This window comes from Pelecanus crispus, chromosome 5 (assembly GCF_030463565.1).
Source record: "Pelecanus crispus isolate bPelCri1 chromosome 5, bPelCri1.pri, whole genome shotgun sequence".
NCBI lineage: Eukaryota > Metazoa > Chordata > Aves > Pelecaniformes > Pelecanidae > Pelecanus > Pelecanus crispus.
In genome coordinates this window covers 7422773-7439500 of record NC_134647.1, presented here as the reverse complement: position 1 = coordinate 7439500, position 16728 = coordinate 7422773, and the positions used below count along the sequence as shown (strand labels likewise).

At 44.6% G+C, this 16728-nt stretch overlaps 1 protein-coding gene across 1 annotated transcript; it reads left to right on the top strand.

Annotated features, from left to right (window-relative positions):
- The first annotated feature begins 1840 nt into the window (after positions 1–1840).
- On the top strand, positions 1841–16458 carry LOC104028028 (histamine N-methyltransferase). The gene is made up of 6 exons (XM_009478944.2): positions 1841–2083; positions 3018–3070; positions 8148–8255; positions 11199–11329; positions 11912–12005; positions 15052–16458. The coding sequence occupies exons 1-6, from the start codon at positions 1947–1949 to the stop codon at positions 15405–15407; spliced, it is 879 nt and encodes a 292-aa protein (XP_009477219.1). The 5' UTR covers positions 1841–1946; the 3' UTR covers positions 15408–16458.
- The last annotated feature ends 270 nt before the right edge of the window (positions 16459–16728 follow it).

Sequence of the window (16728 nt, the reverse complement as noted above, 5' to 3'; positions counted from 1 at the left end):
CTGTCTGAGGGGCTAGGGCACGAGGAGCGTGCTGAAAGCCAGGGCTGCCTTGGTGGTGGTATGGGTGGAAAATCATACCTTGGGTCCTGCTCTGGAGGTTCCTGCTGGTTTTTGGGACTGCCTCAAGGACAGCAATTAACAGGCGTTGCTAATTGACCTGACGGCTCTGGTAGCAGCAGGTGCTGGAGGAGGTGCATCACCACCACCCTTCACCATCCGTCCCGCTGTGGGAACCTTTGGGCTGTGCAGAGATGTGACTCATGGACTGCAAAAGCAAAAAATGTCACGAATTGGATGTTATCTTTGGCATGAGCAGCAAAGGCAGGCAGGCAAAGCCAAGCAGCTCACATTATCGTTGCAAAGGGGGCAGGAGAAGCAGGAGGAGCCGGGGAACTGCAGCTGCTCAGCACAACGGCTGTCCCTAGAAATCGTCCTTTGAAGAAGAGTGAGCACCAGGAAGAGAATAAGGGGATGGCCAGGAAGCATGGAGATGTCGGGGGAAATTGTGCCGAGCCCATCTTTCTGCTGGTGCTGTAACTGTCCCGGTGTACAGGGGAGAAGGAGGTGCTCCTACACAGGGTCTTTAGGGTTGGCACCATCTTGTATGGCATTGACACAAGTGAGGAAGATGTGGCCTCGATGAGGCAGCTATTGGGTGGGTGGAAAACTGGTTGCACGGTTAGAAAAAGTTATCAGCAGTTCACTGCCAGAAAGGGAGGTAACGACAAGTATGAACCTGAGCACACTACTCCCTTGTGTTTCTGTTCATGATTTCGGGGAGGGACAAGACTGTGGTTATTCGATGTGCAGCTGGGAGGGACTTAGGCACAACAGAGGACAAAACTGTAATTCAGAGGGACAAGAGAAGTAGTCTGGAAAAAGCCCATGGTTTGTATTTCCGTGATCACGCTGGCGAACAAAGGCAAGCGGCGTGGGGTCTTGGTGGGGTGAAGGAAGCTGTCACGGCTGTGCTGGGAGCTGGGGGCACCTGAGCAGGTGGGAGGCTTTCGCTCTTGGCTGCTGCACTTCAGCAACAACAGGGCTTGGCTGGAGCCAGTCCAAAGGAAGCAATAAAAATAACAAGAGGTGGCTGGGACGTAACCTCTGCGGGTAAGGCAGATCTGATGGCAAAAGATAGTGTGGTCCTTAAGCCTGGGCCCCAAAACAAAGAAGAGGGCCTCTTCCTCCTTGCCAGCTAGGACAAGATGTGACGGCCTTATACTGCAGTTTCAGAGGGGATGAGCACGTCTTTATGCACTTTTCAAAGTACAGCCCGACAGTTCCCAGTAGCATGCTCTGCCTCCCCTGCTCCTGACTCTGTGTAAGCTGGGTTTAACACGACATCCATTCCAGTAACTCACGTGGCTTTCGTGAATTAACTACTTAGCCCCTGGGAATCATACCATTATCTTCAGAGGAACTAGAAAAATAAAGAGTGCATTTATAAGGTTTTTATTGTTTTCACCCCACCACCAGCATTCCCTTTAAGAACATCAAAAGATTAAAAAAACAGATAGAGACATCTGCCAGCATCTCTGGAGATGTGTGTTGCACTTTTTTCTAATCCAGACCAAGTCTTTGGAGCCTCTCCATTCCTTCAAGAATTAGGGAAATTTTTCTTTCATTTAAGAACTTTCTAAAGACCCTTTTACTGGGTTTTAACAGAGCCCTGTGTCAGCACTGTTAAAAAATGCTGGCATTTCCTCCGTGTAGATTAAAGATGATATATTACCCTTTGCTGCTCAAACCTGATTGACAGCTTCTGTAGCAAAATTACGCGATACTTTTTAAAGTGCTCTAAGGTGAGATAACGAGGCTGAGCATGTGGAGCAAACTCTGGGCATGTGCTGTTTTTTAGCTCTTGGCATTTGCTACTCCTTCTCTAGGTCTGAAAGAAGAGCTGCAGGGAGCAACCTGTCCCCTCCTGCACCCGTCCAAGCCCCAGTATGGCATCGCCCATGAGGAGCTTGCTCACTGACCCCGCCAGATACGTCCAGTCTTTCCGCCTCTTCCTCGCAAATTCGACCGAGCACCAGTGCATGCAGGAGTTCGTGGAGAGGCAGCTGCCGGCCGTGATAGCGAGGTAACGGGGAGGTGGCCACACCGAGCTGAAGGACAGCCCGGGCATGGTGCCATGGTGGCGATGGGCTTGGCTGGGCTCGGGGGGCTGCCTGCAAGAGGCAGATTGCTGTTCCCCACCAGCTACCCCGTCTGTAGGTCTCTGATAGGGTTCGGCTGGAGATTTCATTTGCACACGCTGCCGAATGGCTGTTCTTTGGGGTGGAGCCTGCCTAGCAGGGAGGAGATAAGGCTGAATTGTTTCCTTGCATGCAAATATAGCTTACTCAGAATCAACTCTAAAATGCAGCAACAAATATGACATTCTAACATTAAATTTGATTGAAAGCATCTTTCTAAAAGTAATCTTTTCAAGTGATATTTAGGTGCTCTCTAGTATGTGTAAATAATGCTTCTGCTTTGCCTGCCGTGCATGTTTTTCGCTGGACCCCTCGCTTTGCGGGCTGGCTTGGGCAGCAGGCAGCTGGGGTCAAATCCTGGTTCTGGGGAGGCCCTTCTCTGGGCCCAGGTATTTATGGTTCTGCCAAAGCCTTGGTAAGGGATTTTAAACACGTTGCACTCTTTCCCTTTTCCTCCCCATTTTGCAAAATTTAAAACTTCTACAAATAATTTTTAAGCTGCTGGTCCAGACCCAGGGAGGTCTCTGGCCCTTGAAGCGCAAACATGGAGAAGGCATGTACCTGCTGCTGCCTGTAGACACTTATAATAAAATAACTCCTCTATAAGTTGCCAAAATACTGGAAATCAGGAATCTCCAGAGAGCAGAGTTCTGAATCTGGTCCCCCCTGCCAGCTCACAGGAGTGCCTGCACACGCGCACGTTGCATTTGATTTTGTCCTGCGCATTTCAGTCCTCATGGGATCTCTGGTGCTTCACAAAATGGATGTAACCCTCTGTACTGGGTAGCTTTCCAAAAGTGTATAAATAATGTTTTTCAGTATTGGAAACGGGAAGTCTACAATCAATATTCTAAGTGTTGGTGGTGGAGCAGGTAAGTTATGAACTTCAATATTGATATGCTTTTCCCTTTTTTTTCAAAGAATAGAGGATTACAAATTGCAGAAAGGAGCAGAGTGGGAAATAAGTCTTTTCTTGAAAAGCCAGCTCCAGGAGCAGATGGTGTTAGCTGGTGTGTGGCCACATCGTCTGAAAACAGCTTGTGCCTCCCCACGCTGATCTTTGCATCCTCCGCGAGAAACCTCCTGCACCATCACTCCCGAAGGGCAGAGAGAGGCTTGAACTACCCCATAGTGTTTCTATGCAAAAAAAGCACCACAATGTCTTAAATTCCTCGGAATATTACATTTTTACTTGCATTGCAGTTAGTCTCCTCTGTAACTGTTTACAGATGTAGTAACTCCCCACCATTGCTGCCCCCTGCCCTGCTACGTGGCAGCCTCGGCGGACCTCTGTTTTGCCTGTACGTACTTGCTGACCACAGTCAATGCACAAGACCCTCCTGAAGCTACTGTCCCCCAAAACACTGCAGCTGAACATAAGCTCCAAAAGAAATCAGAAGAAATAAGTCTCTTATCTGAAGTTCACTGGGTGGAAAAACAATACCAATAACATCAAGTGGCTGCTTCTCATTAAATTCTTGCTTAAGCTCCCCCATAATTAAGGCCTATGTTTTCTAATTCTGCTCTGCCCATTAAGTCATCAAACTTAAATTTTATAAGAACAGTTAATTTAGTTCAAACGCTTTAGTCATACCATCTCCAAAGACTAATTTCAGCTTTGTCAATCTCTCCTAATAAGTAAAAAGAATTGTATGTAAATGGTGGGCATTAGTTATAAAACAGATAGTATGACAGAATAGGAACATCGCTCTCCAAACAAGGGAAACCATTCTTCTGCCAAAAAAAATATTGGTTTTAACAGGAACACTTTACTTAGTGAGGTACTTAACTCCCTAACCAGAGACACTCCAGCTTAGCATGATGGATATTCAATCAATAATGTGCAGGCAAAGCTCATTTTGCAATGTAAAAACCCCCTTGACACCACCAAAACCCTGCTCCTTGCTGGCTTGTTCCCACCACGGGTCCTTGGGGGGTCAGAGGGCAGCACATTCCCAAATCCCCCCAGCTAACCCTGGCGGGGGAGCTGACCTGGCCCCACCCGCCCCAGGGGTTTGCAGGGAGGGAGCACGGAAGGAAAGCATTTCCTTTCCACTTTTCCACCTCGAGAGACAAGCAAACCGTTTAATGTAGCATCATATCCCATTACACCCGCCCATCTACAGCGCCTGCCTTTGCCTACAGCCTCTGCCTTATTAAGTTCACACTCCAGCGCGCAGCACTCTGTACCTTTAAAAACCATAAAAGTCATCAACACTGCTATAAAGTAGTGACTGTGCTATAAACTATCCCGTTACGTAAAATGTTTAATTAGAAACTTAATGGTGAACATAGTGGTAGCCTTTAAAAGGTAATTGTGTTGGAGAGTTTAAATAATTCGAATAGCCTAATTGCCAAATTGTTGATAATGCAAGCTGCCACAGATTTAACTGTAAAATGCCTCAGGACACTTGTTTGCATATAAAAGAGCTAACTGAAGTCAATTAAAGCTGTGGATTAAATTATGAATCAAAGGGGTGGGTTTTTTGGTTCAAAACAATACAAGGGTGCTTTGGCCACAAAAGAGTGGAAGGGAATATATTAACCTATCCGCATATCGAAATGCAAAATTCAAATTTTTTTTTATCAGGACCTGCACAGCCTTTTCAAAGGGCTAATCCACTTTACAGAACATTGGTAAAAAATCAAAAATATTGCAGTAGTTCATTAAAAATTCTGTGTTCCCAGATTTTACCATGGCAGCCTGCGGACGACTGACTTTGCTCTGATTTTTCAGCAGAATACAGGTTTGCAGTGATAGCAAAGCTGCAGCTATTTCTGCTGCTTCGGAAATCCAATTTCCCTCCCTCAAAGAATGTGCTTGCACAGATGCCACGTAAATTTTGGTGTTATTAGTTGCTTTAAGAAAGGCACGTAAGTCTGAAAAGATTTAACTTTTTGCGTTAAATTCTCGGGGCGTTAATGAGCAAGTGACACCTGGACTGGGGTGCCTGACTTTGACCCATGGCGATGCGTCGTGGGGCCAGAAGCAGGCAGAGAGCTCTTTGTAGCGAAAAGGACCCTCCTGGGGGAGGACCTGCTGTGCTGGTTTGAGCTCTGGGGTACTGTCACGAATGCAGGTCTGTGAATCTTGCTGATTATGTCAATTCACTATGAACGAGTGACTTTACACAGTTTGATTTAGTAAAAGTTAGAATTTACTTGTAGCGAATTGCAGAATTTCATTATAATGTTTTCAATAGCACGCAATCATCAATGATTAATAAAGTGATTAGACAAAATTGATCAAAACAGTGACTTAGTTACAGATTCGAAGATGGCAAGGTTCACTCTTACTACATAGAAGCACATAAAAGAGAATTAAATCACAGTGAGTTAAAATGATTCATAAAAGGATTGCGTATATATGGAATAAAGGCAAGGTGGTGGGGGGCGCCCTCCCGTTGAGTCACAAGGTTCAGACTAGACCCCCTTGCTTTCTAAACCCCTTCTCAGAGAGGAGCCCAGGTGCTGCTGGGTCTAGTCCTAGTCTCAGACTCGGTCAATGGTTTATAAGGATAAGTATAATGTATATATATGCATATATGTATATCTAGTACATAGGAAAAATATATAAAGGAAATTGGATTATATGAGAGAGAGAGGGAAATCATATGTAGGGGATACAGAAACCCTCCCGTTGAGTCACGAGGTTCAGAACAGACCCCCTTGCTTTCCAAACTCCTTCTCAGAGAGGAGCCGGGGTGCGGCTAGGTCTAGTCCTAGTCTCAGACTTGGTCAACGGTTTAGGAGAGTGATACTATAAGAATAATACAGCAATATAAAACTCCTTTTAAAATTAAATCATACATCTACAAACTACTTAAATTGAGTCATGCATGCACACTTACAACTATAAATGCATCTATGAAAATAGTATACCTGTTAAAAATTCCCCTCGAGTTTAGTGAAATACGTCTAATGCCTTGGCATTTCTCAATGGGCGAGAGCAGAGTCTCGAGGAGTGAAGAGTATCAGCAGCCCAGGCTCCGTTGTCGATCTCCGGCAATGGAGTTCTGGTTGCAGCAGACTTTCGGAGTCTGCTAGTTTCGCTGACTCTGAGAGACGTTTCATAGAATCATAGAATCATAGAATCATAGATTCGTTTAGGTTGGAAAAGACCTTTAAGATCATCCAGTCCAACCATTAACCTACACTACCAAGTCTACTCTAAGCCAATCAAGGGTAGACTAGACTAAACCATGTCCCAAAGTGCCACATCTACCCGTTTTTTGAACACAAAATTTCAATCAGAGGGAGATGCTGGTGCGGCCCACGGCGGTCCAGGAGAGCTCAAAGGGCCTCACTTAGGACTGCCGTTTATAGGATTGTGAGATGATTGACTTTAATCACCAGTATATTTCCATCTGAGCCACAGTTTGGGTCGGCTTGCTGCTGGAATTCCAGCAGCGATGATACCGCCCTGTTTCAAGGCTGTCAGGGGCAGCTGTTTGTTCTCGTTCCCCTCGTTAGCCATAACATGAATCTTGATAAGGACAGGGCTGCTCTCTGCTCCAGCCATGGAGGAGTTTCTGGTACAATTAAGGGGCGCTTAACTGACCAACTCGCTACACAAAAGCTGCAGCCTGGAATTCCTGAGATTGTAAAGCAGATGAAGTAAAGGGGGAAAACAGAACAGAAAAACAGGGTGGGGGGAGATGTACCACCGCAGGTACACATTACGGCTACTTAAACTCTAATATTTTCCTTTTGTACCTCAAATCTTCTGGAAAATTGAGCTAATGCTGAAGGGGTTGATGGGAGCCCAGGGGCGCTGAAAATCATGAGGATGGGCAGAGGCTGTGCAAATATGATGGGAGCGCCCCCCCCGCAGTCCCTCAGCAAGGGCCTGTCTGGCCATCAGGGTTTGCTGGATGATCTTCCATTCAGTACACAATTTTGTTTGTTTGTAGGGAGTTTTATAACATGGAGTTGTGTACAAGCGCAAGTACATCCTTCAGGAAAAAGCTCGACATCTGTCTGTAACGAGACCCCTGCATCTATTATTCACCACAGTTACCCTCTGCTTCACTCTTTCTACCTTAATTTATTCTTCTATTAATTTTTTCCACCTAAAATTTATTCAAGCACAATAAGCAGAAGTGAGCCCTAAGAAAACTAAGCAAGCCAGCGTGATGTTGTCCCTGGACCCATGCCTCAGTCAGGAGCAATCATCTCCCCAAACTTCCTATATTGTGGATGAGGAAAGGTCGCCAAGAATGATGGCAGCTCTTTTAAAATTTTGAAATATTATACCTATTGATACTTCCATTGGCAAAATAATTGCAGCTGGCCTGAACAGTGTCCAGAGAGAACTATTCCTTGCAAAGAAAATACAGTCAGCTCTGGGGTATTCTGTAAACAGGGGTTAGATAACATAAATGGTATGTGCACTATTCATTGCACTTATCGAAAAAGTCATAGGACACTAAAGACAGACAGACATGAATGTTGTTTCTGATTCCAGTGCAAATACATATTTTCTTCTCACTCACCCACATGACCTGGTAACCAGTGAGACGCTTGGCTAGAAATGTTCTTACTGACTCCTAAGAAATCCTGCCAGGTTCGCTGGTGACTTGGACCATCAGAACTGGTACTGTCAGAGTCATTTAGGATCTTCCCTGGGAGGTTAGGTCATGTCCAGAAAATACGAGGTCATGCCACATGCATGACTCTGTCTGATTTTCCCTTGGCACTGGTGGTGGTAGTCCAAGAGGAGGAATAAAGATAGCTGGGACTGATATTTAAATTTTTGTCAAATCCTAGAGCTAAAGCCTCAGCGGTGATCTGCTGAGAATACAAAGCAGCTACATATACCTGTGTGGTACATTTTCTGTACATGAATGGCAGGCATCAGTCTTCAAAACTGGGGATGTGATTGTGGTGGAGATAACATTGGCCTGAGCTTTGCTTTCATCTTGTATTTCATGTTGCCTTCTTCCCTAGGTGAGATTGACCTGCTGATCCTCTCAAAAGTACAAGCCAGATATCCAGGGGTCACCATCAACAACGATGTGATAGAGCCAAGTCCTGACCAAATCCTCAAGTACAAAGGTATTTTTACATTAAATAAATTAAATTTACATTAAGTACACCAAATGCATTAAAAAGATTTGAATGCTGGATGACCGCACATTCAAATGTGTTCTTGTCAGAATTAGTTCTTAAAATTTAGAAAAAGTCACTCTCTTATGCGTTTTTGCCTTTCAACAATGTTCAGCCTCTCATTAAAATCTTAGTCTCTCACACTGCAAAGAACTCTGCGTGGCAAACGCTTGGGACTAGACAGACTTTAAAAGGTAAGCAAGTTGGGAACTGGTGGGTGATTGTATGGGAATAGAGTAAAATCCCCACATTTCAGAGAGAAAGTTTTTCTCTTTCAACTTGCACTGAACCAGCATCCTTCCTCAACTTCGAAGGGAAAATTTTACTGTCTCATGGTAATTCTCACATATCTCAAAAATCATTTCCAAATAACAAATAGCTAAACCTCATAGCGCTGCACTAAATTAGTTACCATCCTTTGAATTTGAAAACATGGGAAAAAAAGCAAGGTGGATAGGAAACATCATTTTTTTATATCTGTCTCTGTATTACACGGACCTGATCTTTGAATAGATGGCTTGTGCAAAATCCCACGAGCTTTCACATTGCTCCAGGCTGAGATGGTGAAGGATGGGCAACAGAGCATCTGCTCTGTTTATAAGACAGTTTGGGCACTTTCACATAGCATTTCTGTCTTGTCTGGGCCATTAACCATAGGCTACGTGCAACTGGATTTGCGCTGAACCTTCCTCGTGGTCTCGCCACCTACCACCAGTCCTATCCTACTTCAGTGAGTTTCTTTCCAGAAGAAAGTTAAAGAAAATATAAGACATTGTCCTTATTTTAAGTTTTATGCTAAACTAGAAATGAAATATTCATCTGAATTTCTTTCTTTAAACTTTCTTATTTGGTAATTAATCATGTCCCCAGTAGGTATCATTAATTAGGTTTCTGAGCCCTAAGATTTTCCGGGGAGGATTGGAAACATTATCTGTGCCTCTGAGGATTCAGTAGTTATGTTTTCTGCCTAACCAGATACTTTCTCCTTGGGAAGGAGAAGCCACGCTCACAAGAGAAACCACACACTGGGACGTGCAGTGATGACAAACTGAGGTTTATCTTAGGTTGCGTTGTATGACAGAGGCTCTCCTCAAAGTCCCGTGGCCAGGTTGTGGCTTTCCTCCATTCCTGGTCCCCGTCCAGGTGAAGCCACTCAGTGACCATGGTGGGAGTGTTGTTCACACCGCAACCGAGCTGCGCTGCCACTGCCTGCACAGCGCGGCACAGCTGCACGCAGGCCGGTTTTGATGGCACCCGTCAAGGGCACATGCCCAGCTTCTGACCCAGACAACAATCTGGGTTGAGCCCAGGAGAAAATTAAGGAAAACTTTTCAAAACAGCTAGGGCGATATATTTTGGCTTCAGATGAATCTTTGGGCAGAAACTTCCCATAAGCAGAATGAGTTTGCCCTTTCTGAAATTTTGACTTCAAAAGCCCACCCTGGCAAGCAATTCAGTTTTCTTCCTAGCGATTCCTTGCAGACTGTCTAGCAATTCAACTGAACCAGATTGCACCAGATTATTTGTGATGGTGATATGAACCGCTGCTGAATGAAGCCCGAGTTTAAAACAGCCAATTAAATCTGAACTGCAAGCTCCGGGGCCAGTGGCTGATAAATGGATGCGAACAGAATAACAGCAGCAGCATCCGAAAGGGGTGGCCCATTTCCAGCCATAAAAGAGAGGAGATAAGCACTGATGGAGCACTTCTCATCTGTCTGATGGGGATATGTCCTAATCAGAGCCCAAAAGGAGAAACATTGTGATTAGTGGTGTAAAGGCGCTGGTCTTAGCAAATCATGTTGTTCTGAACATGTGTTCTGTAGCTAAGGCTCAGTCTGCCTTTGGGCCATTTAAGTTTTAAATTTATGTTAACTCCAGCGAAGCACAGGAATTGCATCAGGGCTAGCTTTGTCCTGGAGCAATCACGAGCACCAGGCAGGAGCGCAGTGAGATGAGCTCCATATGCCAGCAGATGGACATTAGTATGCCGGCATCCCTTAAATTATGAAATTATCTCTCAGTTTTGCTCCCATAAAAAGCAGTGTTGAGCTGGGCCCTTGGTGTAACTTATTCTTTGAATCCACTTCTCCAGCTTTCTGCTTTCCTCAGTTGCTGATGTGCATTGTATCAAGGTCTGAAAGCACGCCACATGTCATTCTTTACACTAGTCTTTGCTTTAAAACACTATTATCCCTTTTACTTGAAGCAGTTGGCTGAAACTGTGGGCTTTTGAAAAATTGTTTGCACACAGCAGAAGCCAAATGTCAAGATATGGGCCCTTGCTGACAGAGCAAAGCTCCTTCCCTCTCCCCCCATCCCTGTGACACATTCCCAGAGTGAGCCATTTGCTTTCTCTGTCCTTCTCGAGGTTTTAATTGTGCTTCCTCTCCAAAACACAGTCCCCTTGATCCATCCTTGAGCCCCTGTGTTTATTTGTTCAGTCTCTGGAAAACCCTTTGCCATGGCCCGACTTCTGCTCAGCCATGTGGGACTTGCATGGCACCTAAACAAAGGGGCCATCATCTCTTCTCCCATTTAGCATGAAATGTGCTGCTCGTGGCCTCATAACTGTTTATCCCAGCCAACATCTTTTGAGCCAGTCATGGGGAAGAGGTGTTTTTTTTTTTTTAATCAGGTAAAGACTGGACGAGCCCAAATGTGGGTGCAAAGAGTAAAGCATCAGAAGCTCTTAAGACTTTATCCCACAAAGACATTTACAGCCCCCTTCTCACATATGGGCTCAAGATTTTAAATATTCCACTGCTGTGTTAAACTGGTACCAAAACTCTCTACCTAAATATGACTTTTGGATGTATTAAAGCTCTGAATGGAAATTGGTCCCATATTTGCAATTGAGATAACTCTGTCCTGCCTTCTCCCGTATTTCAGAGCGCGTGGCTGAGACATCAAACCTCGGGAACATAAAGTTTACCTGGCATGAAGAGACAGCTTATGAATATGAAAGTCGAATGAATGCAGAAAAGAAGTCTAAAAAATGGGACTTCATTCACATGATCCAGGTAAAAATGTCTGCAAAGTGAATGTTGTCAAAGACTTGGCTGTTAAAAGTATGCATGAAGTATGTGACCTCATTATCCACTCTAAGGGGAAGAAAGGTGAGTTTATTTCCCTGTAATTTAAAGTACTTAAGCATAAGTGAACTGCAGAAATGAAAGATGAGTTACAGCAAAGCAACTTGGAGCACAGTAGTCCTATTAACCAGGCTGTGGGTGGCAGTCAAATAAAAATACATTTTAACTAGTGTTTTTAAAGCTCCTTGTCCTCTCTGTGAAATTGCCTTTGTATTTCCAAGCTTACTGAAGGAATTACAACTATCTTCACCACTGAGAAAGGCAAATCTTTTTATCTCGGGTTAATGAATGAACATGAGCTTGGTCCTGGGAGAGCCAGAAAGCAGGCAGGGCAGTGACAGCCCCGAGCTTGCGGCGTGAGCCCACTGCCCGGTGTTGTGCTAACGCGTCTTATCATCCCGCTGCTCTTCTCTCAAGATTGCCCCATCTGGTTTCTTTTACCTAGTGGTACCAGTTATAATGTTCACCAGGACTGCACCGTATCTCTGTAAGCATCTCTGCTCTTTCCAGATGCTGTATTATGTGAAAGATGTCCCAGCGACTATCCGGTATTTCCACAGCCTCCTGGAAGCACAGGCGAAGCTCCTCATTATCCTGGTGTCAGGTGAGAGCTGCTCCACCAGCACTGCTCGGTTGGGCAAGAGCCATGAGGACCTTTGGGGTTCCTGTGAGTGCAACACAGGCCAGCTAGAAACCAATGCACATTTTTATTTAAAACATCCTTTATCACCTATAGAGGTGAACTGGCTGCATAATAAATGGTGTCCACTCATCTACATCCATTGAAATCTGTCCGCTGCCTATATCTGCACAGCTCTGTGCCGCAGGTTGTAAAGCCGAAGGCTTTGTGAGCCAGCAAACCCGTGCCATGGGCACAAAGCACCTTTCTCTCACCTTCTGCCCTTCCCCATCCTACAGCCTGGCCAGTGATGGATGGCAGCAGAGAACCCCGAAGTGGGCGAGAGGCTCTGTCCCGCGGCTCCCGCTCGCAAGATCTCCTTCAGCCTCTGCTATTTTCTGTAAAAGGCTTTTCAGGCTGGGCACCGCATTATCTCGCTCCTGGAGACTTGCGGCATTAAGCAAACGGCTACGACAGGGCTCGGCTGTGCCATACAGCAGGTGTTAGAGCACATATGGTTCATTTTCTTCTCAAACTGCCCATTTTCTTAATATCATCATTTGGGGTGGAAAACAGCATTCTTAGCCTGTTTCAGATCTGAAAGATGCTCTGTGGTCAATCCAGCAGGAAAATGTGGAAGAGGAGTAAATTACAACCTTTTAATACTGCAGGCAGTGTATGCTAGAGATCCTGCAATGGTGGGGTATAATTTGACTCTAGAAAGCCTTTAATTTGCCTCACAAGCTATGGAAATTTTAGTTGTGTAAACAGTCACATCTGATAGTTTTGTCAGGGATGTTAAGTGTTATTTGCTCAGAGGTTTAAACTTAATTTTTTACTGAATTTGGCCATGTCTGCAAACTGCAATGTGTTTGATGAAGTTCCTTTTTTTGTGTTCATGAAGTGTCCACAATGAAGTGGCACTTCTCTGACCTGAATTTATTCAAACTATTTTTCTCCAAAATGTTTTTGGTTTAAAGTGTTTTCAAGCAGTTCACTACAAGAAATCTATTTTTTAAATGATCTGAGTCACTGTTCTCATTCTTTGGCTGAACAAGAATAGATCACAATATCAGACTATTGCTCATTACCTGCATATAGTTAATTGAAACTCTTTTCCAGTTGCTTAACCTGTCCCTTTGGATATTCGTGAAATGTGAATACAAGGAGGAACATGTGTCTATTCAAAATTAATGTGATTAAAAATCTGAATTCATAAAAAATATTTGAAGTTCTCTCTGGGCCAGGCAACTCCAATGGAGCAGAATGGAGCCGAAATTTCTGGGTCCAGCAAGAAAATGGGGGAGAGGAGTAGGGCTCTGAATAGCAGAGAGGAAAGGAAGGGGGAAACCTTGGGGGAAAGAAGAGTATAGAGAGGGGAAGGAAGAAGTGTTAGGAAAATGAGCACTGAAGCAAAAAGAGGTACTGAAAGATAAGCAGAACAAAGCTCAATTCCAAAAATCAAGGTAACATCATCTCCAACACAAACACATTAGGATGTGTTAATTAAAAACCAGTCTGGGAATCGGTTTGATAGGAGAGGGCTTGGTCAGTCGGTGAAGGTTGCAGTCCTTCCTGCTCCATCCCTGCCAGGAGAGCAGGTGAGTTGCAAGAGCTATGCAGCGTTATTTTTAACACATTTAAAAAATCTGTTTACATCACCTTGAAAACAAAAGTAGTGCCATATGCTGAGCCTATTGAGAGCTATTATAATAATGCTTCGTTCAGGTAGTGTATAATTGCTCAGCTCCGAGATGGCACTGAGTCACACAACACTGACACCAGCAAATTTTCTGCAATTAGTGCTCTGCATTCAATTTCTACCAGGTGAAAGAAAATATTGTAGCCGCTCTTCTAAACACCAAAGTGTTTATTTGCCTATAAATCACTGTTTGCAGATAAAGCATCTGCAAAACCTCCAAGCAACTGGTTTTAGTAGTTATGGATATTTATGGTCATAACTCTCAAGAGCTACACATTAGGCTCCAAGTTATTTTCATCCCGTCCAGTCATTCTGGGTGATCCTTTCATAAATGATTTATAGCGGAAATGCTGAATCACAGATCCAGGGTGAGGGAAAATAAAGATGTGAAGACATATCTGGGGAGTTTTCAGCTTACTCAGCTTGTTTTCTTTGTAAAACATCCCTTGAGAAGGGGTGCGTGCACAAGCGTGGGCTCGGCATGGGCTTAGTTCGGGAGGTGATTGTGGTGCTAAGCAACCTTTTCCTTCCTCACCCTTCATCTTTGCACAACCACATGGTACCCAGCCAAAATGGCCTTCCAGCACCTCTGGGGAGGTCTGCTTGGGGTGAGGGACAGCCCTCTCATTGCCCATGCCCAACAGCATGTCAGCATGATGGGAGCGAACGCTGAAGCCCGGGAGGATGGTGCAGCTTCATCCTGAGCTCTGTCCATCCCACCTGTTTCTCCACCACACACCCAGCCGCACGGGCAATGTGATGAGGGGTTTGCACCCCACATATTTCACAGAGCAGAGAGATAGTTTACTGGCAATAAGTGTTTTGGTGAAGCTCACGTGTAGCTTGACCACAAAGTAATTAGGTGAAGGAACAGGAGAGGATTTTGTCTTCCAAACAGGCAGCTGAAATATAGGGAATACTTTAAATCAGAAGATGGCACTGAATAGCTAGTGTTCAGCATGTGGACTACAGAAGGATGTCCCTGAGAGACGTCACCCATCTGCACAAAGCAGAGGGGTGCAGCGTGTTGGGAGTGGTAGCGGGGAGGATTGAGTGCACTGAGCTGCTCTGGCCTCAGCTGGGGGCTTGGTGGGAGGTGCTGGAGCTCCGGGGTAAGTAACATGTCCATTCCCTCCCGCGGCCCCCAGCCCTGAGGCACAGAAACAGGGAGGCAACCGTCTCCACCATGCCCCAGGACACATGTCCCGACTCTGGAGAGACCCCGCTTGCAATGAGGACAACTGCTAAAAAAGCCCAAATGATCAAAATTTTTTTTCAAATAGTGTTTCTCCTTATTCCTGAGCATTTTTCTCATGGTTTATTTCTCAGGAGTCAGTGGCTGGGCAACGCTGTGGAAGAAGTACAGTTCTTCTTTCCCTTTAGATGATCTCTGCTCTTACGTTTCCTCTGATGACATCAAAAGGCTACTGGATTCAGCTGGGCTGAAGTACCAGATCCACGAGCTCCCATCCCACATGGACATAACGAGCTGCTTTATTGAAGGGGATAAGGATGGGGAGCTGCTGCTGGATTTCCTGACAGAAACTTATGAGTTTTCTAAAACCGCTCCTCCTGAACTAAAGCGTCACGTAATGGAAGAGTTAAGAAAGCCTGAATGCAGTGAAAAAAGAGACGGGAAGGTGCTTTTTAATAACAACCTGAGTGTAATAGTGATTGAGCCATGACTTAACCTCTTCTTGCTTCTTGGTCCAAAATAAATAGTCAGATACAAATTGTTAACAGCTGAAATACATTTTTCATACTTTATAAATGGCTTAGTTTCTTCAGTATTGATATATAATTTTTTGAGCCTGTTAAGAAATCAGTATTAATATCCGTTGTTGTGAGCTTTAATACCTAATTAATTCTGTACTACTCTATGAATGTGTAACTCATCAAGCAGTTAATTGTGCTTTATCGTATGGATGTTGTATAATCAGATGCAACTCGGACCATCCACTCAGGCACTGCAGAAACCTGACCATTTCCTACAAAATAATCAAGAACTATATGTGGTTTCATCACCTTCATTTAAAAACTCTCTACAGACCAAATAAACAAACTACAGCATCTCAGTGCAGCTGGCAAGAGTGGAGGCTCAGAACAACCAACCATTTGGGTGGCTGCTCAATGGGATCTCTTGGGCTTGCTGTGACTTCAAGATCTCACACCTCCAGTTACCGTAAAAGTGGCCTCACACCTTCTGCATGTGCAATGGTTGCCTGTTCCTGCCTCCGCAGCCAACTCCATTTAATGGCACTGCTTCCCTCTCCCTGTATTTTCACTTTATTTTTATGATGTTGTATCTGCAGAGAGATTTGTGGACAGGTCCATACTGGCACTGCAAGAGCAAAGCAGCTGAAGATGATCCAGGCACAGCAGTGGCAACAACCCTCCTGGAGGGGTGGATTTCACTAACGAGCCCTGACGCAAAGCCTTTGTTAGCAATCGGCTACTGCTGTCACGTAGGGCTTTTTGGTATTTTTAGCTAAACACACAAACCTCCTGGTTGTAGCCTTTCTCTAGCCTGGCAGCAAGGGCCATGTGGGGCTTGTGAGCTTTGTAACGCGGAAGATGTGAAAATGAACTCTGATGCCACACTGGCAGGTTCCAGTGGGATTTGTTTCATTTTCAATGGGGTCATGTCAGGTAAATCTGTCCAATATATAGTATAGGATGTCTGGCAAGAAGATGCTTCACGTCCTCAGTCCCTTCTCCATATGGGGCTGTCTCTACTCTGGTAAGTTGATGCATTTGCTTTGCCAAATGATTTTACATTTTTAAGAAGTGTTATGCTCTCTACAAGGCACAATGCATGGTGGAATACAATCTAGTTGCTTGAATGCATTTAATGGTCTGAATACTCAGTTTATCCAGTGAGACAGGTGTGATTTCTGCCATTGAAATAATTTGATTCAGCGTTGAAATGGTTTACTTTAGGTAATGCTTTAGCTGCAAGAAATTATGTTTTATTTTTGCATATACATTTCTGATACAATATAGATT